The sequence below is a fragment of the Bufo bufo genome, chromosome 2 (genome assembly GCF_905171765.1).
Source record: "Bufo bufo chromosome 2, aBufBuf1.1, whole genome shotgun sequence".
Taxonomy (NCBI): domain Eukaryota; kingdom Metazoa; phylum Chordata; class Amphibia; order Anura; family Bufonidae; genus Bufo; species Bufo bufo.
Genome location: NC_053390.1, coordinates 157,211,458 through 157,238,738, shown reverse-complemented (window position 1 = coordinate 157,238,738; position 27,281 = coordinate 157,211,458). Strand labels below are relative to the sequence as shown.

Here is a 27,281-nt window from a genome sequence, read left to right as displayed (position 1 = left end):
CACTTCTATGACCATTCAGAAAATAGGCACATGCTGTGCATTCACGTTGCACTTACTTTCTCTTCAGGATTCCCTTTCTGGAGATAGGAGCAGGTCCCATCGGTGGGACCCGCACCATGCCACCACTGTCTGAGATGGGTATAACCCTTTAAGATACCCAGCAATGTTGCTAATAAGTACAAACAGGCTTCAGCTGGCAAGTGTGAGGATAAGATGTGCTGGGGGCCCAAGATGAACTTTTCTACAGGAGCCCATGAGCCCTTTGTTACCCTCCTGGTGGTTAGCATAGTTGGATTGAAACATTGATATCCCAGTGCTGCAAATAACTCTTTGAAGCTACTTAGAAAAAACTTTCTTTGAAAAAAATGCTTCATGCACTAATTTAAAGATGCCAGCTCCAAAACACCATTTTTTTTTATCAGCCAGACTACCCCATTAATTGATAAAATTGGCACTGTCACTAGGGCTGGAGAAGATTTCTGCATGCTGTTTTATTATTGAGTTACAGTGTATAGATGGTCTACATCAAGCTCCCCCTAAAGGAGCTTGAAGGCAGCCAGAATAATGTTATTTAAAGGGGTTGTCTGGGCAAGCAAATGATTTCTAAAAACGTAAGTATGGTGTAAAGCATACTTTACTGATTCACCCCTCCCCTGCTGCCATGCCAATGCTTCTTCCGTCCTGCACTGGTCTCTACTTCCTGGTGTCTCTTGATGTGCAGGAAGTCTTCTCCCAATTTCTAGCTTAGGTGGGCCACCTCTGAAGCCATGATTGGATGAGTGGGCAATTCCTGCTTGTCAAGAGGAAGTAGAGATCAGCAGGAGACTGGTGAAGCAGTGGGGTGAGGTGAATATTCATTTTTTTACAGCATCCTTAGATGGATTTGTCCATGAATTGACTAGACAAGCTCTTTTAGTAATCTAATTTGGTCTGCCTGCAGCCTCAATTAGGGGGAGCTTGAGGCATACACTGTAACTGAATAATAAAAGATGCAGGGAGCTTCTAAGAACTTTATCATTTAAAGGGGTTAAATGGCATAATGAAAAGAAAAGATATGCTTGTCCCAACTCCTCTGACATTCCTGTTCTGACACTTCCTGGGTCCCCGGCTGAGTCGGTCTTACTATACAATGACCGTTCGGCCATTTTTTATTTTATTTTTATTGGCCAGACAACTTTTTTAACTCGGTCTGTGCAGGAAAGTCAGTACTTTTACTTTTCTCGTAAATGCCAAACTCCACTGTGTAAACAAGGCGCATTTACCAAATAAACAGCAACAAACTGCATGTAAGGAAAGCATCTTCAAATAGTTTACCGATTAATGTAACAGATTTAAACAAAAATATGCATAAATCTCCAGCTCCCCGGCTGAAAGTGGAAATCCAAACAGCTGTACGGTGGGATAAACAATGCTAAAAACATACCACCTTGTTGACGCGTTTCAGCCCTTTAGTCATAATATTTAAATAAAAGATGCATGCAAATTTTGTGGCTAAACAACTTGCAATGGATGTACCAAATGTATCATTGTTATTAGTGTTGTTAAAATTTATTATTGTGCCCACACATATATAAAAATAAAAAAAAGTCAGGCAAGTGAAAAGTTTCTCACTAGCTAATCGTTTTCCTGCATTTTTCATAGACCCTTAATAAAATAAAATTATTTTGTTTATATGTAAAACTACCTCACTTTCCCATTCATGACTGATTTATTTTTATTTTCAGATTTATTTTTCTTCTTTATTCTTCTGGCATGCTCTCCAATACCTTAAATAGGTTGTCCAGCATTCTTTTCAATCATGGCCTATTCTCAAGCAGGCAATCGGGGAAACCTGTTGGTTGTATGTGAAGGCCTTAGTCTCTATAAAGAAACCAGGATTTCAACTGTAGTTCCTATGGAGCCCTGAAGGGCACTGGCTCAATAAGAGCATAGCAAATCTGCAATGAATTGCAAAACCGATTCATTGTAATGTATATATACTGTATATATATATATATATATATATATATATATATATATATTAGGCCTGCACAATATATCGTCAAAGCAATTGTATTGCGATAATCGACAATTGCGATTTGGCCGATCCAAAAATGCTGTGATTACCTACAATGATACACAGCCGCCGTGATGCCGCACAGCGCGGTTGGCGGGTGTATCAACAGAGGGAGGAGGGGCTGGGGGCCGGCATCTGGATTAGGAATGACAGCAGGGACCAGTGCAGTCCCTGTATTCTAATGCACCGGCCCCGCTCACTGTTGTATAATCTTATCTAACCTGTAGGCATTGTTAAGATATAATGATCATGTATAATCCAGCTGTATTACTTACAACTAAGTTCCGTAGCAGGGCGGAGGCAGGCCGGGAGGGCGGGCGGCGCATCACTCACTACGTCATGCACCTGCGCCGCCCACTTTATGAATGAAGGAGGCGGCCCGGGCGTGTGACATAGTGAGTGACGTGTCGTCCTCCCGGCCTGCCTCCTTGCTGCCTGCCCCCTCCTCTCTGCTACGGAACTTAGTTGTAAGTAATACAGCTGGATTACACATGATTATTATGTCTTAACAATGCCTACAGGTTAGATAAGATTATACAACAGTGAGCATTAGAATACAGGGACTGCACCAGTCCCCGCTGTCATTCCTAATCCAGATGCCGGCCCCCAGCCCCTGTATTAGGGGTCATTTACACTGCAGGGACACTGTTATGGGGGGATCTGTGGATGGCACATAGCATAAGATTCTATATATGTGTCCAGGGCTGTGGAGTCGGAGTCGGGGGAAATTTTGGGTACCGGGAGTCGGAGTCGGCAAACAATGCACCGACTCCGACTCCTACTAAATTTAGATTGGAATAAAAAAAAAAAAAGCAAGTTTAAATGTCCCAATTCACAAAAAGTTATAATTAATGACTTCTCTACTGTAAGAATAAAGACCAATGCATGCAGTGCCTCACGTAACCGCAAAACGAACACGTTAAGTGACCGTGAAGAAGCATGCTTTTCATGTGCTTCACTATATGGCACGCAACGCACAATTAGGAGCTGCAATACTTAAACTTTCCATAGTGTTGTGTTCTGCTTTTACAGGGAACGCAGCGTCCATGTGTAACCTAGCCTCTCACTGATAAGGGATTAAATAAATATGTTTTTTGCTGGACTAGAGAGTGAGACACTTGTATAAGTGAAGGGAATGGATGGCCAATAGTTCAAGACTGAAGCTGTAAACCCATTGGAAAAACTGCTGTCATTTAGCTAAGGCTATAAAAACTAGCCAAGGCTATAAAAACTTGTTGGCTTCCCAGCCAGTAGTCCTGTGGTAGGTTGCGTTTCTTTCCCTCAAGGAATGTATAAAATACATTTGCATATTAATACAGAGGAGTCGGAGTCGGAAGTACATAAAACTGAGGAGTCGGAGTCGGAACATTTATCTACCGACTCCACAGCCCTGTATGTGTCATCCACAGATCCCCGCCATAGCAGTGTCATCCACAGATACCCCCATAACAGTGTCATCCACAGATCCCCCATAACAGTGTCATCCACAGATCCCCCATAACGGTGTCATCCACAGATCCCCCATAACAGTGTGTCATCCACAGATCAACCATAATAGTGTCATCCACAGATCACCATTAGTTCAAAACCCACCAAAAGCACACCTTTTGGTTCAAAAATATTTTTTTTCTTATTTTCCTCCTCAAAAACCTATGTGCGTCTTATAGGGCTAAAAATACGGTATATTACCTTATATTGCTGCTGCTGACTATGGTGTTCTTTAAAAAGTTCCTGTTTGTTTAGTGTTCGGAAAATCTTATTTTAAAGAACACATGTTCTTATATCTATTCTATTTTATTTATCTGTTCTGTGCAGTGCTATTAAGAAAATGGCAAGTTTTGTATTTTGTACTTTTGCAGTAATGCAAATATGTTATTTACTTTAGTAAAAGATGTTTTATTTTGAAAAACACTGTGCATTTCGGTTCTTGAGTTGAGCATAGCTACATTTCAGCATTATCAGTAATTTGTGTGTGCTTTTGCCTTGAAAATCCAAGCAAATAGACCTCTAGCACAATTCCCTTAAAATATTGCATCGCATATCGTTATCGCAATTTTTAGGGCCCTAATCGCAATCGCACAAAATTCCCATATCGTGCAGCCCTATTACAGTCAGGTCCATAAATATTGGGACATCGACACATTTCTAAAATTTTTGGCTCTATACACCACCACAATGGATTTGAAATGAAACGAACAAGATGTGCTTTAACTGCAGACTGTCAGCTTTAATTTGAGGGTATTTACATCCAAATCAGGTGAACGGTGTAGGAATTACAACAGTTTGCATATGTGCCTCCCACTTGTTAAGGGACCAAAAGTAATGGGACAATTGGCTTCTCAGCTGTTCCGTGGCCAGGTGTGCGTTATTCCCTCATTATCCCAATTACAATGAGCTGATAAAAGGTCCGGAGTTCATTTCAAGCGTGCTATTTGCATTTGGAATCTGTTGCTGTCAACTCTGAAGATGAGATCCAAAGAGCTGTCACTATCAGTGAAGCAAGCCATCATTAGGCTGAAAAAACAAAACAAACCCATCAGAGAGATAGCAAAAACATTAGGCGTGGCCAAAACAACTGTTTGGAACATTCTTAAAAAGAAGGAACGCATTGGTGAACTCAGCAACACCAAAAGACCCGGAAGACCACGGAAAACAACTGTGGTGGATGACCGAAGAATTCTTTCCCTGGTGAAGAAAACACCCTTCACAACAGTTGGCCAGATCAAGAACACTCTGCAGGAGGTACAGTACAGACCAAAAGTTTGGACACACCTTCTCATTCAAAGAGTTTTCTTTATTTTCATGACTATGAAAATTGTAGATTCACACTGAAGGCATCAAAACTATGAATTAACACATGTGGAATTATATACATAACAAACAAGTGTGAAACAACTGAAAATATGTCATATTCTAGGTTCTTCAAAGTAGCCACCTTTTGCTTTGATTACTGCTTTGCACACTCTTGGCATTCTCTTGATGAGCTTCAAGAGGTAGTCACCTGAAATGGTTTTCACTTCACAGGTGTGCCCTGTCAGGTTTAATAAGTGGGATTTCTTGCCTTATAAATGGGGTTGGGACCATCAGTTGCGTTGAGGAGAAGTCAGGTGGATACACAGCTGATAGTCCTACTGAATAGACTGTTAGAATTTGTATTATGGCAAGAAAAAAGCAGCTAAGTAAAGAAAAACGAGTGGCCATCATTACTTTAAGAAATTAAGGTCAGTCAGTCAGCCGAAAAATTGGGAAAACTTTGAAAGTAAGGGCTATTTGACCATGAAGGAGAGTGATGGGGTGCTGCGCCAGATGACCTGGCTTCCACAGTCACCGGACCTGAACCCAATTGAGATGGTTTGGGGTGAGCTGGACCGCAGAGTGAAGGCAAAAGGGCCAACAAGTGCTAAGCATCTCTGGGAACTCCTTCAAGACTGTTGGAAGACCATTTCAGGGGACTACCTCTTGAAGCTCATCAAGAGAATGCCAAGAGTGTGCAAAGCAGTAATCAAAGCAAAAGGTGGCTACTTTGAAGAACCTAGAATATTACATATTTTCAGTTGTTTCACACTTGTTTGTTATGTATATAATTCCACATGTGTTAATTCATAGTTTTGATGCCTTCATAGTCATGAAAATAAAGAAAACTCTTTGAATGAGAAGGTGTGTCCAAACTTTTGGTCTGTACTGTAGGTGTATGTGTGTCAAAGTCAACAATCAAGAGAAGACTTCACCAGAGTGAATACAGAGGGTTCACCACAAGATGTAAACCATTGCTGAGCCTCAAAAACAGGAAGGCCAAATTAGAGTTTGCCAAACGACATCTAAAAAAGCCTTCACAGTTCTGGAACAACATCCTAAAAACAGTGTAAAAAAATGCAATCTTTGTCATCATACATCACAAAAAGTGTAATAGCAAGCGATCAAAAAGTCATGCACCCCAAAATAGTGCCAATCAAACCGTCATCTCATCCCGCAAAAAATGATACCCTACCTAAGATAATCGCCCAAAAACTGAAAAAACTATGGATCTCAGACTATGGAGACACTAAAGCATGTTTTTTTATGTTTCAAAAATGAAATCATTGTGTAAAACTTAGATAAATAAAAAAATTGTATACATATTAGGTATCGCCACGTCCGTGACAACCTGCTCTATAAAAATTCCACATGATCTAACCTGTCAGATGAATGTTGTAAATAACAAAAAAAAACTGTGCCAAAACAGCTATTTCTTGTTACCTTGCCTCACAAAAAGTGTAATATAGAGCAACAAAAATCATATGTACCCTAAACTAGTACCAACAAAACTTCCACCCTATCCCGTAGTTTCTAAAATGGGGTAACTTTTTTGGAGTTTCTACTCTAGGGGAGCATCAGGGGGGCTTCAAATGGGACATGGTGTCAAAAAACTAGTCCAGCAAAATCTGCCTTTCGAACACCGTATGGCATTCCTTTCCTACTGCGCCCTGCCGTGTGCCCGTACAGCAGTTTACGTAAACTACAGAATCAGGGCTATAAATATTGAGTTTTGTTTGGCTGTTAACCCTTGCTTGTAACTGGAAAAAAAATATTAAAATGGAAAATCTGCCAAAAAAGTGAAATTTTTTAATTGTATCTCTATTTTCCATTAATTCTTGTGGAACACCTAAAGGGTTAACAACGTTTGTAAAATCAGTTTTCAATACCTTGAGGGGTGTATTTTCTAGAATGGGGTCATTTTTTGGTGGTTTCTATTATGTAAGCCTCACAAAGTGACTTCAGACATGAACTGGTCCTTAAAAAGTTGGTTTTTGAAAATTTCTGGGAAATTTCAAGATTTACTTCTAAACTTCTAAGCCTTGTAACGTCCCCCAAAAATAAAATGTAATTTTCCAATATGATCCTAACATGAAGTAGACATATGGGAAATGTAAAGTAATAACTATTTTTGTAGGTATTAATATGTATTATAGAAGTAGAGAAATTTGAACCAGACGTGTTACATCCTAGAAATTATACTGTTTACCTAAAAAAAAAAAAAATATATGGGTGTGTAATCTTTTAAGCTGGTCTTTAAAATGTGTAATGTTTACTGGAAAAAAAAGAATATTAATACGGTTCTTAAACATTACATGGTCATCGGATATTTTTTTCTTCCTAAAAGCATATGTCTTTTACTGGTGAATTAAGAATTTGAAGTACCAACTTTATGGCCATTATTATGAATGGCGGTAAATTATACTGCAGTTAGGGTGCATTATGGCTCGGTGATCCAGGAGTTCACTGCAAATGGATTGTAGAGTAGTGATCTTAAAAGCAAAGCAAAGAAAATAACTAAAATTGTATACAGAAAATTGAAGAGTGCAATCCATCCACGTGCCTCCAGAAATAAACCCACTCTGATAAGAAGTCAGAGTTCACCAGAGGAAAATGATCACATTAATTTATTGGTAAACATAATTCTGAGTTTTTTTTTATATAGTCCTAGGTTTCTGGCTTTGTTGACTGTGGCAGGACCATATACCATCAGGGCCGGTTTTAGACAAAATGTGGCCCTAGGCAAAATTAAAATGTGTTAAAAACCCAGTCCGACACCTGACACCCCCGCTGATCAGCTGTTTGAGTAGACAGTGCGTGCTGTTCACTGCTGCTGTCCCATAGACATACAGTGGTGGGCAGGAAGAGAGAAGGGAGACGGCACGTGCGCACAGCTCACGCTGTCTCCTCAAACAACTGATCGGCATGGGGTGCTGGGTGCCCCTAAAGTACCCTAGTACTAATAATATAACCATAATGTCCCCCTGTAGTGCCCCCACTAGTTCCAATATATAATTCTCCCCCATATAGTACCAGTATATATATATATAATGTACCCAGTAGTGCCAGTATATAATGCTCCTCCATTCCTCCCCAGTAGTGCCAGGTATATATAATGATCTCCTTCCTCCCTTTCCTGGTGCCCCCAGCAGTGCGGACATTTAGTATAAAAAAAAATTAACTCCTCACTCCCGTTTTCCCCGCCGCTGTCTGCGATGCAGACCACATTTTTATCTGTGGCTTGTGTTGCTGCGTCCTGATGCATGTGGTCCCAATGACATCATGACTCCTGCTCCGGGTCTCACATGATGACGTCATCATGCGAGACCCAATGCAGGAGGTTGCGTTGATGTCATTGCGGCTTCTTGCCCTGTTCTAATGGCTTGAGGAAGTTGGACGGCCATGAGTGCCCCCCCTTCCCCTTTATGGGTAGCCCTAGGCGGATGACTTCCCTCGCCTATCCATTGTCCTGGCCCTAATGCAGAGCACATTACCACAGGAGAGGACTATAACTCCCAGCATGTCCAGGGTGTTGTAATGTACCCTAATATTACATAATAATGGCCTGGACATGCTGAGAGTTGTAGTCCTCTCTTGTTATACCTCCTCTTGTAATGTACTCTGATATTACATAACAAGCTGGACATGCTGTGAGTTTTAGTCATCTCCTCCTACCTCATCTTGTAATGTACTCTGATATTACATAACAGGAGGTATAAGAGGAGAGGACTACAATTATTAGCACTTCCCTGGCACTTAAATTGAATCATTCACTTCTTCCCATGCATTACTGGTCTTTTTCTTCTTCATTACTTTACTGCATAGCTCCGCCTCCTGTTCTGGTCATGGTCCTTCATCCCCCTCTTCTCTGCTGAGCTCCGCCTCCTGCAGATGACATCATGGCAGGTCCTACAGCTCCAGTAGAGGAGTGTTGCTGGTGTCCGGAGCTGTCAGTTTGCAGAGCAGCACTGTGTTAATGACTTGTGTTATGTGTACAGGGAGGGGGCCTTACACTTCATTGGAAAGTGCAGCTTCCACGGACGTTCAGCTGAACAGCAGCAATGAAGCAGGGGGACCCTTAGACCATGGAGGCCCTGGGTAAACTGTTTTTATTTTCCTTAAAGGGGTTTTCTGGTTACACAAAAAAAAAATAACACAAGCATTCAACCTGACTGCATTATATACAGTAAGTCAGATCATGAAGTTCTGAGAGAATTTGACTGCCCCAGGTTAAAGAGAATGTGTCATCAGAAAATGGCCTATTCCCAAATCACGTCTTTATGTTTTTATAACAGGAAAAATTCCACGGCACATCCAAGGCGTAAAATAAGATCAACTTTTATTCACCAGACAGCGACGTTTCGATCCTCCTCCTGGGATCTTTCTCAAGCAGTGACAAACTTACTAGTGCTCAGTGCATGTTTATACAGCTTCACATCATTATTCAATCAAGTTCTGATTTATATCAATCAACAAAAAATCATAGTAAACTCCTCAAAATACGTCAAATACAAGTGTGTACTGTGAATGCATTGTAAATATAACATACAGTACATGTGCTATTAATATACATATCCCATAAACATGCTCATAAGTGCAATATATCAATGTATGGTCATCATAATTATCAACTCCACACATCTGAAGATGACCTCATAATTATATATGTGCAGGTGTACCTTAAAAACAAGCCAAACGAGGAAGGTCCTAGAGTGAGCGTGGAGGGAGATCAGCATGGAGTTCGGCGTGCCGGTCATTCAACTGCGCATGTCGCAGGACCTTAAGAAACTTTCAGATCACGTGATCAAATGTCCGATCACGTGATCGCTATTCATATGATTATCCTCTCAGCGTCTATGAAGTCCGACGTCCTGCGCTCCAGTGTGGAGCGCAAAGCGTCAGTTCACGTCACCGCAACAGTGAATCCAGTCTGGCGTGCGTTCCACAGGCCATATGGAACGCAAGCCACTCTATGAGAACCTAGCGTACATTTTCATGGGAGGGCACACTCCAGCGTACACATCCGATCCGCACCAGTATGTACCGCGTCACATGAGCCCAAATAGCAGCGTAGAGTGCACCTCAGTCTCGGCGACCACTTACAGTAAGGCGGATGAATAAGATGTCGGAACACATCTTAAGTATATTTATTAAGCAATAACTTGGTAGATCTAATCTATAGTCCCAAGTCAGGGCTTCTATCTCAAATATAGACATCACTGTATGATAGCTCCAATTGATTTATATTCAGTACAAAAATGTATAAACAGTATCCATCTAATTGACATTGCCCCTAGTCCTACGAGGAGTCCGACCGGCGTGTCCCGTGCTGGTCACACAGGATCACCGGTCAGAGCGCCATTGCTGTCAGTAGATCGCCATCCCTGGGGGTCAACCTGACAAGACGACGGCTTCATCCTCTAGATTACGGGGATATTGTCCCTACTATGTACAGTAAAATTAATTAAGTAATCCATCCACCATCCCCGAGTCGGTCACCAACAGAAATCAGGCACCCCACGGTACCAAATGGGCACGAAGTCCAAAGACTACCATGTTGTCGCGATACCCAGCGCGGGGTCAGTGTTTTTATAGTTATTTTTAATTTTCCATTGAAATTTCTATATTTAAGCAAAAACCAAACATTCCTGCAGTGCACTGGCCCATAGGCCTAAGAATAGGTGCCACTTCTTGGTTTGTACAGATCACTTTACTGCAGTTACTGCTTATCTGTACACATAGATGATTTCATTACAGGCAGGATTAGAATGACAGATAAGACAGGATTGACCATTCACAATAGATGATTGTCACAGTTTATCTATTCTCTCCTTGTACAATGTCCTCTGCACAGGTCACAGAGCATGCCTAGATAACTCTCCCATAGAAGTCAGTGAGGTCCCCTCCAGACCATTGTGTCTATAAACTATATGGCTGCCGTAAAGCAATTTTCTTACTGCTTTCTAAATGCTGTTAAGAACAGCTCAAGCAAGATGGCCGCCCACATAATCATGTTCAGGAAATAGAATAAATCTGTAATCAGAAAACAAAAACAGATTAGAAAAAGGAGATGTTACTATATGGTTTTCACTGTCAGAAAACAATTTTGATGACACATTTCCTTTAATTGTAATCTGTGTCCTGCGCTCTGTGTTTACATCCTAGGTCATGACACAGGGAGGGTCGGTAGTAACAGGTCTCTGCCTCTTATCGCCCTCCCAGCTTGAACATGAAAGATCCAAGCCTGCTTGAAGCCCCGTTGGAAAAATATCACCCTAATGCCTTATTCACACATCATTTTTTTTCCATCAGTGATTGTGAGCCAAAACCAGGGTTGGAGACTACACAGAGATAAGGTATAAGGGAAAGTTCTGCACCTGTTCTGTGTTTACAGCCGCACCTCGTTTTGGCTCAAAATCACTGACCGAACACTGACTGTGTGAATAAGAGCTAAGACACAGCATCAATGCTGACATTGTCTTGATTTGTAATTTTTTTGTTCGTGTACCCCTTTGGCCACCTGAGACGTTTATAAATCCTCATGTGCGTATTTTGGGACACTTACTGTAGTTTAGTGTGTAATTCCATTTTTTGAGCGACCTTTCCCCTTGACCCTATGAAAACAATAGGGGGAGTATATTGAGACTGGCATTTTAGGTGCCAGTCTTAATCAGAGTTATGCTGGGGTAAGGTTAGGTTCACATCCACGCAGCAATTCTGGTATTCTGTTCCGACAAAATCCCAGAATTGATAGTTCTGGCATATGATAGACACTGCTGACGTCCACCAGATCCCATTCACTCTAATGCAGTGTTTCCCAACTCCATTCCTCAAGGCCCTCCTCCCCGTCATGTTTTCAGGGTTTCCCTAGTATTGAGCAGGTGATATAATTATTGTCAATGCTTTAGGACTTGCCTCGCATGTTAATTCTGTGAGATATTCTCAAATCATCACCGGCAGGACCAGTGCTGAGAAACACTGCCCTAATGGGTCCGTCAGGTTCTTGCAAGAATACTGTATTTTGCCAGATGAAATACTGCTGCATGCATGCATGTATGTTTTAAGATATTGTAAACCACGTGTTCCTGATTTATTTATAAGACAGGAACTAACGTGTTTTTCTTTTGAAACATACTAAGCTAGATTAGATAATTCACGTTAGAAGCTGACACTTAAAGTACATTCTGTACAATAACAGATTGACAGCACATATGTGTCACCGCTTTATACTTAAATATTCTGCTGTCAGTAAAAAACAAACAACGTAATACTAAAGGCAAAATGCTATATAGTTATTCAGAACAGGTAAATATTCTTTTGTTAGATGTGATTAGAATGATGTCGGTTGTTCAAAAGACTGGATTTCAAAAAACTGGATTTCACCTATTTTGGTCTCCTTTAAGAAGTTCTAACAGAGTCTCTTGGCACTCAGATACCTCCAGGACTTTGGGGGGGAAATGTTAATGCATCTTATGTGGCGAATACAGTAAAGGGGGGGGGGTAAAAAGGCCGGCGCATTGCATGTTGCAGACACATCGCAGGCTGTGCGTGCAGCATAGGGATAGCAGCCTGCGATATACGGGACATCTGTCTTTCCACTGACTTAGGGCTCTTTCACACTTGCGTTGTTGGGTTCCGGCATAGAGTTCCGTCGTCGGGGCTCTATGCCGGAAGAATCCTGATCAGGATTGTAACGGATCCGCTTCCGTTAGTGGACGCTTCCTAGCTTGCGCCGAGGACCACAAGCACCGCACTGGACACCACAACCACCGCAGACTCCACCACCGCCGTAGCTTAACTGGAGCTGCGCCGTCTTCCTTCCACCCTGAATGAACCTCCAGCATTCAGGACCGTGTGGGAAAGATCTCTCCTCCAGGGAATATGCAGAGCATAGCAATCCCCAGCGTGATGCAGCAATTCCCTCCAATAACGAGACAAGGCTGCGTTTTGAAGGGTTAGAAAAACAGGAACTGAACTGAACTCTTTATTGAGGGCTACCCGCCCGGATTTATGCAGGTCCCCACAATGCATCATGGTTTCCTCCTCTCTGCCCTGGAGACACCCGAAGAGCAATTCAATTATCTCCCAGGACAAAGGGAAACAACCATTACACATGTGGGAACAATAGGAGAGGAATCACCACCCAAATACACAAAATCCTCCCTTCTGTCTGGGATATAATTATGGATTAACATAACTATCACAGACAGTAAAAATACAGTTTTTAAACATACACTGTAACTTTAAAACCATACATTCCATCTCCATAAAAATTACATATTTAAACTCAGCATACATCAAACATAAACACTTCCAAAAATCACACAAATCCCTCCAGCGGATCAAAAGTTTAGTGGAAGTCCTTTATGACCGACCACAAGCACAATTTCCTGCCCAAAACAGTTCCATAGATTTGGGCTGTGCGGTCGATCAATTTCATGTAGAAAAACGACTAAGTCCCATATTCGAACGGGACTTAGTCTCTGGAGCTGAAAGTTCAGTATGGAAGAAGGTAATATGTCCCGGGGCCATAGTCGTAGGGCAGGAGGCTAGCCATAAGTCCTCTACAATGCCCAGTGGCAAATGGCAGTTTGTCACAAGGATTATCCCAATGCATTCTGAATGGAGAGAAATCCGTTCAGGATGCATCAGGATGCCTTCAGTTCTGGAACGGAACGTTTTTTGGCCGGAGAAAATACCGCAGCATGCTGCGCTTTTTGCTCCGGCCAAAAATCCTGAACACTTGCCGCAAGGCCGGATCCGGAATTAATGCCAATTGAAAGGCATTAATCCGGATCAGGCCTTAAGCTAAACGTCGTTTCAGCGCATTACCGGATCCGACGTTTAGCTTTTTCTGAATGGTTACCATGGCTGCCGGGATGCTAAAGTCCTGTTTGCCATGGTAAAGTGTAGTGGGGAGCGGGGGAGCAGTATACTTACCGTCCGTGCGGCTCCCGGGGCGCTTCAGAGTGACGTCAGGGCGCCCCACGTGCATGGATGACGTGTCGCATGGATCACGTCATCCATGCACATGGGGCGCTCTGACGTCATTCTGGAGCGCCCCGGGAGCCGCACGGACTGTAAGTATACTGCTCCCCCACTCCCCACTACTACTATGGCAGCCAGGACTTTAATAGCGTCCTGGGTGCCATAGTAACATTGAATGCATTTTGAAGACGGATCCGTCTTCAAATGCTTTCAGTTCACTTGCGTTGTTACGGATCCGGCGGGCACCTCCGGCAAATGGAGTGCACGACGGATCCGGACAACGCAAGTGTGAAAGAGGCCTTACTCTGTCTGCAGAATGAGTGTGGCAGGGGCTGGAGGAATGTCCTGCTGAAGAGCCTGGCGGGGGAGGCTGAAATAATGTGCTGCGGGGCTAGAGGTAGGAGAGCGCGTGTCTGAGCCAGCAGGTGCACTGGAGCAGGCAGAAGATTAGTGGGAGCAGGCTTTCCTGTCACACATGGCTGCTCTGCCCTGACGTCTTCCCACATGCCTGCTCCTGTGTCCACTGTGCTGCTGTGAAAAATTCTCTGGAGTGCAGCTAAACTACTGACAAAAGGTACTTACAGTGTCCCCCAAAAGCCTATCACTAGACATCCCCCTCCCACAAGTGTGTCATCAGCAGATTTCCCCCCCATATCAGTGCCTCACACTAGATCCCCTCATAACAGTGCGTCACAGCAGATTCTGCCCCATAACAGTGCGTCACAGAAGATTCCCCCCCATAACAGTACATCACAGCAGATCCCCGCCATAACAGTGCATCACAGCAGATCCCCCCCATAGCAGTGTGTCTCCGCAGATTCTGCCCCATAACAGTGCGTCACAGCAGATTCCCCCCATAACAGTACATCACAGCAGATCCCCCCCATAGCAATGTGTCACAGCAGATTCTGCCCCATAACAGTGCGTCACAGCAGATCCCCCCCCCCATAACAGTACATCACAGCAGAATTCCCTCCTTAACAGTGCGTCACAGCAGATTCCCCGCCATAACAGTGCATCACAGCAGATCCCCCCCATAGCAGTGTGTCACAGCAGATTCTGCCCCATAACAGTGCGTCACAGAAGATTCCCCCCCCCCCCCCATAACAGTACATCACAGCAGAATTCCCCCCATAACAGTACATCACAGCAGATCCCCGCCATAACAGTACATCACAGCAGATCCCCGCCATAACAGTGTGTCACAGCAGATCCCCGCCATAACAGTGCATCACAGAAGATCCCCCCCATAACAGTGTGTCACAGCAGATCCCCCCATAACAGTGTGTCACAGCAGATCCCCCCATAACAGTGTGTCACAGCAGATCCCCCCATAACAGTGTGTCACAGCAGATTCCCCGCCATAACAGTACATCACAGAAGATTCCACCCCATAACAGTATGTCACAGAAGATCCCCCATAAGTGTGTCACAGCAGATCCCCCCATGATATTGTCAGCAGCAGACATTATTTTAACACACCTTTGGTTCAAAATATTTTTTTTCTTATTTTCCTCCTAAAACCTAGGTGCGTCTTATGGGCGAAAAATACGGTAGCTGAGTAGAGTGTGGCACTTTGAGCCTAGAATATTGAACCTTTTCACAATATTCTAATGTTCATTTACATTAATGCAATTCCTTCTAAGTTGCATTACTAAAATAAATGAACCTTTGCACGATATTCAATTTTTTGGAGTTTCACCTGTATATATAGATCTATACGGTATTTTATTTTTATTTTTTTGCTTTGGAAAAGTAGTGGAAAGTTGGCTAAAGCCAAAGCTTTTTTAAGCTTTCATTGTAATTAGGACATCAATCAATATGGCTTAGGGATTCCAAAACATGTGTAGAATCAAAACTCTTAAGATTAACAACCTAGGGATGGATGAAAAATACAACTGACCAACGTATTCACGCAGTCCTCCGTATTAGCTTATATAATGGGGTATGTTCTGGTTTTTCTGAGGGTCCTGTCATGTTGACGTCAAGGATATTGCCTGTGCCTGCTCTCATTTATACTGGCACACCCTTTATTGTATACAGTTTTTAAATGTTCGTGTTTGTGTGTTTTTCACAATAAAATTGGTCTATTCCTTTTATTCAATTGGAGGTGCATTTCTATTGGGGTTTTTGTCTATTATGGTGTATAAACCGTTTTTGCACTCCTCTTCATGGTTAGTGTGCCCCCTCTGTCTAGTATTATCAAAAGTGACACGAACCTTGACAGAATGTAAGACAGATGTGAACAGAGTCTTTCAGGTGCTTTCACATATGTTTAAGTTTCAGGTTTAAAAACGAATTTTCCAGACTGTTGTAGTGAATATTACTTGTCATCGTTTCTGCCCCACGTAGGTGACACCCATAAGAAAGCACATAATGAAAACGATTAGTTGTTCTATTTTATCATATACACTGTGTTCTGTTCAAAGCCAGTCACTGAGAGCTGATCTTAGGGAAACATGATCTACAGTTCCATAAATGGGACTATAAGGTTAGGCTAATTAAAGTGAACCTGTCAGGTGATTCCTGATCCAGCATATGATAGAGGAGGAGAAGCTGAAGTTAGTGGTTTGTGTCATTTGAAGCAGGATTTCTGAGTAAAAAAAAACGGACTAAATCCAGACAGGACTCCCAGGAGACACCGTGAGAGTCCTGATAACCCCGCCCACACAGTATGATTGACAGATCACTCTCTGTGTGTGCACAAATTAGTTAATACCAGCCAAACCAGGGGCTCCCATCTGTAGAGTGCTGTTTTGGGGTTCTTGTTCCTCATTACAAGGTACTGGATAAGATTCCTCAGATGCAATTCAGGTGTGGTACTGAAGACAAGGAAGCAAATGCTTTACTACAGCAAATAAGGGCAGCTCAGTGGTTAGCACTATTGCAGCGCTGGGGTCCTAGGTTCGAATCTCACCAAGGACAACATCTGCATGGAGTTTGCATGTTCTCCCCGTGTTTGTGTGGGTTTCCTCCGGGTACTCCGGTTTCCTCCCACACTCCAAAGACCTAATAAGAGGGAACTTAGATTGTGAGCCCCATTGGGGACAGTGTAATGCTAATGTCTGTAAAGCACTGTGGAATATGTCCTCTGTCCTCTTCAAACAGCCGATCTGCTATTGATGACCTATCCTGAGCATAGGTCATCAATATTAAAATCTTGGACAACCACTTTAAGTACTGTATGAGAGGCAGCCATCACTTGTCTCTAATTTAATTCAGGGATGGATGCAATAGCCAAATACAAATCTAAACGTATTTTGTCATGGCAATAGCGGGAGATACAGCGGAACGCTAGTCCGAACGATTAAATTATAATACAATGTGTGTTCCATCACTCTCACAAGAGACAAAGGCACAGTAGGTTGCATTAAATGTTCTGAGGTAGTTATATATGTATACTTGCACCCTTCCTACTATTCTGCATTGTCACCTGCACCCACTTACATTGATCTCGTGTAATAGCTGCTATCATTTCTTGTGACTATTGACCATTGATTTTGCCTTTTTCTTGTTCCTGTCTTTTTTATTTTTTTTCTTACATTGACTTATAAAATGTTGAACATTACCAAAAACTAAAAATGCGTCTGGGTTGAGATTTTCTGATGATACAATGTGTTATCTGTGGTTTTACAGAGGAGTGCAGGCGAATTCTAACATCTAGTACCATTTGCATAACCCCTATGCAGTGATCTCATAACATCGGCGACCACACTGTCTCTTTATGTGATAGCGCGGTATTTGTAGTCACCGGCAGTTGAAGTATATTTTATGCAGAATCATCTGTATCTAATGACAGCACTGCTGAGTTATGTCTGATAGATGTGGGATAGTGCGGACGAAGTGTGTCCATGCACAGTTTATGGAGAAGTCCTATAATGGGCAGATATACACATTATATGGCACCTTGTTCTGAAACGTTTGTGTACTTTAAATGAAGAAATGACAAGTTATACTACCTTGTTTCCTACTGAGCTATGTATCAATCTGCTTAGCTATTTCTGCCGCATACCATTATGACTGCAGAGTCGCCATGTGCAACAGGTTCCTTTTAAAGGAACACCTAGAACTGAGTGCTAAAATTACACTAGACAGAATTTTTCCCTTGTTGCTTGTTTTTGAACTGAAGACTGACGACTCTGAGGCTGAATTACATGACCGAGCTCAATCCGGAAAATATGGTCTGAGTGTCGACTGCGGCTCCCCTGACCCAAACTGACTGCACCATTGTGGTTTATAATGTCAGTTCCTGTCTTGCGGGTCTATTGTTCTGTATTCACATCATCATGTTAGTACAGAATAATAGACCCACGATCAGTTAGGACGAGGATCAGTGACCTTCGGCACTCCAAATGCTGTGAAACTACAGCTCCCAGCATGCAAACGTGCTTGGCTGTTCTTTTAACTCCCATAGAAGTGAAGGAACGATTCTGGGAGTTGCAGCTTCCGAACAGATGGCGTGCCGGAGATTGCCGATCGATCTAAGTTAGGAACTGACTGTATCATAAAACAGTCAGTTTGGATCCAGGTGATTCGGACTACGCACAGTGTTTCCCGGACCGAGCATGACACTGTAAGAACATAAAAATTGTAAAATTAAAAAATGGATCCTGTTTAAAAAATAAAATAAAAAACATGCAAGACTTTTTTTTTTGGTCTAAAAATATGGATCACTGACTGAAATGGCTCAAAAAAGATGCCAAATGTGCATAAGTGATGCTCAGGATCCGTTTTATTTTTTTAACAGGATCGTTTTATTTCTTCATTTTCTTGTTATCCTGATGAATCAGAAGAACGTTAGAATAACGATGATGTGAGCCTAACTCATGTGCATGCTCTGGATCTGCAGTAGAATCCACAGTGGATTTTTAGTGCTGTACTTTACATCCCAGGTGGACAAACCCTAAAAGAGCAAGTACTGGGATTTTTTAATGTTGTTTTTATTATTACATTTTATTGTTATATTTTTTTTGCATTTTTAGTGTTCTTTTAAGACACAAAGCGGTTTTGAATAAGAAAACAATAGAAAAGTAAAGCTATCGGAATTATTTTCATATTTTGAGTTTAGGTTCCATTTGCTTTCTTTGGAAACGTCTTTATAGGGAAACGTCAGATTGTGAATTTGCCGTGATACATGCACATTTTCTTTTCTTTTAAAAAAAATTTCTCTTACCCTCACGTAATTCTGAAAACAAACAATTTGAAATTTGCATGCAGAATAGATTTTATTTTGTGTAAGTTGAAAATGAAGTGAAAAACCCCTGAATGTTCCAGAGCGGTCTGATGGCGTCACAGCAGCTGTACACCCTCATGTTGCCTTCTTCTGCAGTAAGGCCCCTTTCACACGGGCGAGTTTTCCGCCCGGGTGCAATGCGTGAGGTGAACCCATTGCACCCGCACTGAATCCAGACCCATTCATTTCTATGGGGCTGTGCACATGAGCGGTGATTTTCACGCATCACTTGTGCGTTGCGTGAATTTTCGCAGCATGCTTTATATTGTGCGTTTTTCACGCAACGCAGGCCCCATAGAAGTGAATGGGGCTGCGTGAAAATCGCAAGCATCCGCAAGCAAGTGCGGATGCGGTTCGATTTTTCACACATGGTTTCTAGGTGATGGGGACCCAATCATTATTATTTTCCCTTATAACATGGCTATAAGGGAAAATAATAGCATTCCTAATACAGAATACTAAGTAAATTAGGGACGGAGGAGTTAAAAAAAATACTATATAATAATAATTGAACTCACCTCACACTGAAAAAAGTGAAGAACGCAACGCAATCGCATACAAAACTTACCCCACTCTCAGGCAAAAAAGCACCCGCATCCTATCCGGCCCTCACACGCGACACCCGTGTGAAGGAGGCCTAAGAAATGCCAGTTTTACACATTACTGTGTTCTGCAGCAGCTGCTGATACTGGCACAGCCTGCTGGGGAAATACATCCCCCATGATCAGCTCCTGATATTTTTCATATTACTGTTACCATGGCTGTGAAGAATGACAGTCCTGCTCTTATGTAGATGTATTAATTATCAGTAAAATGTGCTTTTACATGGAAAAAAAAATCAATTTCCAAGATTCCTTTAAGCACAAGTAGCTCTCCTATGACCGTATGTCTGAAAATAGTTACTTAAGGCAAAAGGTAAAGTGGTGATGTACATTAATCCAGTGATTGAGCCTTTAAAAGCTTCTCCGGGGCAGCCTGCAAAAAGTTGTTAACTGTGTACTTTTACTGCATGACCGTATTGAATAAAGATGAACATAATCTCTCCTGAGTGCTTGGTTCTGGTCAGGTTTAATGTGCAGTCACCTGTTGACACTGCATTAGTTCCTAATTAACACATACAGATGTAGCAGAGCTGAATTTGTCTGATTTTCATGCTTTGAAGCTGCATACTGTGTGTTGTGTTAACAGTCTGCGTTAGCTTTTTTCACATTTTGAAATTTGGTATGTATAGTGGTTAAAAATAAATAACTAAGTGTTTTGGTCAGAATTGAGTTACAACCATGGGTTTTGTGTAGAAAACCCATTTTTAATGTGTGACAGAAGCTTTATGGCAGTTCTTTTTCTTATATTATTCAGGGCCTCATACTAGCCTAATTTAACATATCTGAACAAGCAATGTGCTGTTTACTGTATACATGATCCTGCGATACTCTGCAGAGAGAGATGTATACTGTATTTGTAGCCACCCAGTGGTTTTGATGTGAATTGCAGCCTAATGAGGGTTTTACTAGCATGTTGCAATACTGTATTGATGTTATATTGTGAGAAATTGGAGCCCCTTCTTCAGGCTTGCAATGCTCCGCTGGGCTCCCTTGCTGAAAACATCTGGTTTGACATTGCTGCAGTCAATTACTGGTATCTATGGAGACCGACTCCTATTACATTATGACAAATGGTCACATGACGCGAGGGGATCCGGTCTCCGCCGCTGCCAGTGATTGGCTGTGGTGATGTCAAACCAGATGTTTGCAGTGAGGGAGCCCAGCAGAGCATCACATGCCCACATCCAGGCCTTACATAACCAGCCATACACTGTGGATACATGAGGTTTCATAGGAGGCATGCGTAACATTGGGAGGAGAAAGAGATGCTAATCTGGACAAAAGGGGAGGAGCGGGGTTCAGAAAAGGAGGACCTGGGCACTTGCCATGCTGTGGACCTCCCAACTGGGCACTTGTGCTTTATTAGCATATCCAATCAAACTTGTTCTTCTGGGGCCCAGAACAGGTCTGCCCTACATGCTGTGCATGCCGCCTACAGGCAGTAGTTTGATAGGTGAACATGAATGGAAAAGGGTGGACACATATGTAGTTCCTGCACAATGTTGTGCATGTATTGCGCAGACACAATAGCTCTGCCGATGTCTACTATAGTGGGTGTCAGCTGCAATACACTGCCAGCATCCTGACACGTTGGCCTGGATTAAAGGATCCCCTTTATATGCTGCAGTCAATAGCTACAAAGCAGCAGATGGGTTCTTCGAGATCAGCTTGTGTGACCATCAAGCAATGTGCAACCCTTGTAATGCTTTCATGTACCAGGTCAATCTTTCACAGCAAGTTTAAACAGTGCCCTACACAATTCCAGATCCGGAACCATTAAAATGTCAAATGTCTTAAAACTATAAACCTTAAAAGGGTTGCCTGTTAAGTGGATCTTGTAGGGTCCCATCACTGGGACTCCCCAGAAATGAAATTGGTGGGAGAACCTGGCAGTTAGTAAACCTGAGAAATGAAGCTTTACACAGTTCCCCTAAGGGTATATTCATGCAGTGCAGCTCCATCCTGGCTTTCGTTTAGTGGATGAGTACCACATGCCAGAGATTGCTACAGTTTCTATGCTAGCTGCCATACAGTGGCTATTCACAGTGACAACATATGTCGTTTTTGCAATTATTTATTTGACACATGGAACAACTGTGCTATTTGAATACACCCTTAAAGGACATCTGTCAGCAGATTTGTACCTATGACACTGGCTGACCTGTTCCATGTGCACTTGGCAGCTGAAGACATCTGTGTTGGTCCCATGTTCATATGTGCTGTGGGGATTTGCTCTGGTAGTTAGGATTAGCGGGTGCAGCGCAGAGGCAAAGTACAAGTTCTTGGTTCAAAACATCAGTGTTTATTCACACGTAAAAGCAAAACAAAAACGCAAGTTGCTTGGTGATCGTTCACACACATGAAAAGTTCATATACAAAACAGTCACCTTTTCTCCTGGGTGTTACGTCACACCCTGTTGGAAATTCTGCCTTGTCAAGTCCACAGGCAGGCATTAGGTGGCCTGTTCGCCCTCACAGGGGTCTGAGCACTCCAGCCCGTCTCAAGCCGCAGATCCCAACACAGCCCCTCAGATCACAGCACACAGACCTCCTAAGCTCCATTGTCAGACGGAGGTAATCCTCCTCACCTGGCAGCGCTGGCTGGTTTTTTTGCCTGGCAAAACCCTGCCTGGAAAATGGGGAGTAGTCACCCACCCAGCACTTTGACTACTCCCAGTAAGATCAGCTATTACAGCCATACTAAGTATCAAGGTGTCAAACAGCAATTGCTGCTGACACATAAAAACCGGCTCTTACTCCACCGAGGCCATGTACCTCGGTGACACATACCTATCATCCACGATGATTCCTTGTACTTTCTTACAGTGCCCACATTGCTGAGAAAGATGAAGTTTTAATATATGCAAATGACCCTCTAGGATCAATGTCGGCGTTACCATTACACCTAGAGGCTCTGCTCTCTCTGCAATTGCTGCATGCTCTCCACTTTGATTGACAGGGGCAGGCAGTGTAAACATGATCATGCCTGGCCCTGACTGCTCTGTGTCCTTCAGTATCCGGTGCAGGCGCAGTACAGAATAGAACTACCAGCAAGCTTCTTTCCTGTACTTGTCCTGCCCCAGATACTCTGGATCAACTTGCAGGATGACAGGCCGAACTGGATGGGCAAATGTCTTTTTTCGGCCTTATGTACTATGTTACTATGTATGAGAAGAGGCGGGGCTTTAGTGGCCCTGCACATTTACAGTAATTTACAGTATAACTGACTTTTATGCCAACTCCTAGGTAGAATAAATTTCCGTCTCTGGTGGACAGACAGCGGAAGATGCGGCAAGTTTAAACTATAGTTTGTGTTATTGTTCATAACTCTTATGCTGTTATTTTCTTTCTAAAAAAAAACAAACTGTAAAATACATAAAAAATAATACAAATGAAATGCCCCAGGTCAATTCATCCTGTGGATTTTTTCCCTGCATATGGATGAGATTTCTTAGTATCGTCTCTACTTTGCTAGTATTGTAAAACGGCAAATCCACAGGCGCCGTATCCGTCTCAGGTATTTGAAAAGCAGTTGTTGCCCTTAACAGAGAACCTTTATTACTCAGTTTATCTTTTTGTTTTCTATAGTTCAGTAACCAATCATCCTGTCAAATATGTAATCATATGTGGGGGGGAACATAGTCTTTTGCTTCTCTGTATTGTCTTGGTATGAAACGTACTGAGCAGAGCACAAAAGAATATGCTGATTATTGATTGTAAGATCCAGAGCATCAACGCACAGGAGACGTCTGCAAATAACACCCTCTGGTTTTAATATAATGTAATATTTTCCATAAGATACTGTAGAAGGACCGTGTGCATATCATATATGAGGATTGATGGGAAGTGTAATTTTATGGATTACTGAGGTTACCCAACTGCTTCAAATATGTAAAGCAAACCTGCAGTGGAGGCATTTTCCAGACAGATTTGATTTTATAGGAGGAATTCAAGGCAAAGATTGATGAAGACTAAAGCTTATTGTTGTGGCTGTATGGAACAGACGACATACAATGCGTTGCATGGTCTGGATGAAATTGGCAGCATGGGCAGAGCACGGCAAGGGTTAAAGCATGTCATTCCGAAAGTATTCTTTGAAGAGCTCTTTCATAGAAACTGCCGAGGTTTCATCCCGTGAAAGCAACCAAGTGTGCCATATTTCAAGGGCATTTTTCACTAGTAATGAGCAGTCACAAAATGTGATTTAATAAATGCTATTTCAACCTTAAGTACCTCGGATATCTAATATTCTGCGGGTAGCGCTGGTGCTGGCCCCATATCGGAAAACCTTGCAGTGGCTAATGAGATCTTTTTAAGCAATGACATGCTTTGCAAATTGTAACAAAGAAGAGTTTACAGAAATTGACGTGGCCAATTACGGAACAAGGTTAATGATCATATTCCTAAGTGAAATAGTTTAATGTTTCTGATATATACTGATTATATCAAATTATAAGGCCGCATAAGAGCGCATGTCATCATCTCCTCCATTACAGTGATGCCTGGCCTCTGTGCTCTTGTATGGCTGTTGTCTCTGCTGGTTTACATTCTGAATCATGTTCATTTCATTAGATGACTTTCATCATTCATCTGGTTATATTTTATATATGTGAATTCCATGCTTCTCGTAGCCTGCAGACAGGAATTTTTAAAACAACACTCTTCTGTGCCATAGTCGTATGCGTTCGTCCTAAATCGAGATAATCAATTTGTCATACTTTGACTATGCAAACCCCACTACTGCTAGTGACCGGGGAGCATCCTTCTCAATTTGTGGAACCGATGCTTAAAGGGCGTCTCCACATTAGTGGTACCCATGTTATTTAAATCTGTCATGCCTTAAGTAGGGCTGGGATTTTTTTGTAATATTTACTGTCCGCAGGGCTGCCTTTATTATGTGCCACCTTAACGTCTTCCACCTGTACGAAGTAAAAGATCAGTAACACAGAACAGAGCTTGATCTACCATTACATTATGCAACTTACTATTCCTAAATATAATTTTTTTATTTTTTAGCAACAAACTTATCTATATAGCTACATGTTAAAGGGGTTATCCTGGAAAAGATAATGATGACCTATACCCAGGAGTCCCGGCACCCCCACCAATCCGCTGTTTCATGAAGCTGTAGCCTCCCGGCAGCTTACCAATCGGAGCGTCATACTTTGTATAGTGGCTGTGCTTGGTATCGACTTGAATGGGGATGAACTGCAACTAGGCCACGTGACTAATGTACAGTGACGTCACTTGCCTAGGAAGAGGCCGCAGTGCTCACTGAGAGCGTGGCCTCTTCTAACAGCTGATCAGGGGAGGGAGAGATGGGCGATGGAAGCCCGCAGATCTGATATTGATTACCTACCCTGAGGATAACCCTTTAATCTGGTGACAAAGATCCGGTGCCATCTTAAGCAGCTTTAAACAAGTGGGATACAATTTTTTGGGTTAGGGTCAGAGGGTTTAAAAAGTAAACATACTCACCTCACAATTTTCAGCCACTGCTGTTCCATCACTTACCTTCGATTCCTGGTCCCATCTCAACACGCCGGAAAACTGCAAGAAATGACTATTCATTCAATCATTGGCTGAGCTAGGTCACCACTATGATTGAGTGGGCACTCCCTGTGTTTTTAGACTGGACCAGGAAGCAACGACCAGCGGGGACCTGGTAATGACAGCAATGGGTTTGGCGTTGAGTAAAGCCACGTTCATTTTTTTTTTTCTCCAAATGCCACCCCTTTTGTAAAATTTTATTTTCCTTCGGACAACCCCCTTAATAGAGCACACATAGAAACGTTGGGAACCCTACTGTACCTACACGGTGTCATGTACCATCAGATGCGGACCCACCACTGATGATAGAGGGCTCCTGTTCAGAAACAGTATATCGCTCATCATAGAGCAAACCCTTTTGTCTCTTTAACAATCCACCAGTAACACAATATGGTGAACATATGATATGCTGTGTAACCCTAATACAGTTTTGTGTGAAACACCACCCAAGGTGCCTACAGGTCCATATAAAAGAACTGTAGGTGCAGTGCCGTCATACAGCTTCTGTGTGCGGTGTCAGACAGGGAGCCACCAGTAAATTTCATTCTGAGGGCCCACTGTAAAGCTACATGCAAATATTATCTGCTCTCACATGGTTGATTATGGGGATCCCAGCAGCAGCTTTGAAAAGGCATGTCCTTGATGAAAGAGGATACTTGGTGGGCGGCCTCTCTATGTAGACATGGTCTCTGACACATGATGCATTGGTAATAAACTGGATGGTTTTTATATGAACTTAGGCTTATTGAGATGCTGTTTGCTGCCTATCTTTATGTAGTTCAGTAAGTCTACTGTGTTATGTGCCACTTGTGCAGGGGGGCAGGAGACTAGGGGCTCTACAGTAGATTCACCTGTTCCCCTGTGGGCCAATCTGTGTGTCTGTGTGCATAACTAGAGTTATCGTTATTTCTTCATGAGCAGGTTGTATTTCTAAAGATGTGATAGATATCGTGTTGATTCATGGGAATCCTTGGTCAGTAAACAGCTGTACAATAACATTGGTACTATAGTTGGTGTCTTAAGACTGCTAATTCAAAAAGTTTTTTTTTTGTATATTTATGAATACAGATAGATATAACATTTAACATTTATGGTACTCATGTAGCATTATGTAACTTCTGAAGGCTTTCATTGCATTTTTTTTCTTATTAAACTTTTTCTTTTCTCTTTTTCTTTTTTTTTAACAGCTTTGATAGCCATTGGTCGATACAGCACTACCATAGAAACAGTGGACGTAGGATGGTGTAAAGAAATTACAGACCAAGGAGCCAAATTAATTGCACAAAGCAGCAAATCTATCCGATATCTAGGCTTGATGAGATGTGATCAGGTAAGATTATTTATACATATAGATCTTTCTATTTGCCCTGGTCCTGTTATTTACAGCTTGCACATAAAATCAGCATGAATGGCATCATAATACCTATAGATAAAGCTGTCTTTAGATTAAGGTTGTCTGAACAGGACTGGCCAAATGTCTAATCTGTATGGGGTCTCATGACTGTTCCCTAACCACTGGTGTTGTGGCATAGAAGGAAGGGGCAGATGGATTTCAACATGCCCAATCCTTTGTTCCCAGGGGAGATGAGCCTCTGGCAACTTATTCCCCTTTTACTATTCAGACCACATGCATGTTCAGCTGATCCGACGGTGCATGTAAATGGGGGGTGAGACCTGGTTAGGTGCAGGATTATAAACTAGGGGCCATGCAGCAATTTTCTTCCAGGCGCTTCTCTGCATATTTGCCGGAATGCGGCCGGATCTTCACTAGTCCCCATTATAGTTATAGACAAGTTTCTGGCAATGCCAGAACAGCCTGTTGGATCGCTAGCACTAGTAGGAAGCTAGCCTAAAGGGCTAGTCCAGTGCAAAACAAAAATTTCCCCTAGGCTGCACATGCTACAAAAAAATAAAAATAACATAACTTATACTCACCATTACCCCTAGTGATGGGATCCATGCTGTGCTGTTTTTCCTGCTCCTCCCTTGACACAGCAGGAAGTGGCTTGGATTTCTGCTCAACCAATCACTGAGTGAGACAAGTCATCACTGGATCAAG

General features: G+C 42.4%; 1 protein-coding gene across 1 annotated transcript in view; it reads left to right on the top strand.

Annotated features, from left to right (window-relative positions):
- FBXL17 (F-box and leucine rich repeat protein 17) overlaps window positions 1-27,281 on the top strand; it is an 854,796-nt gene that overhangs the window by 807,869 nt on the left and 19,646 nt on the right. The window contains exon 8 of the mRNA XM_040421606.1: window positions 26,410-26,552. Within this exon, the coding sequence (XP_040277540.1) occupies window positions 26,410-26,552 (143 nt within the window). The remainder of the gene's footprint in view (window positions 1-26,409; window positions 26,553-27,281) is intronic.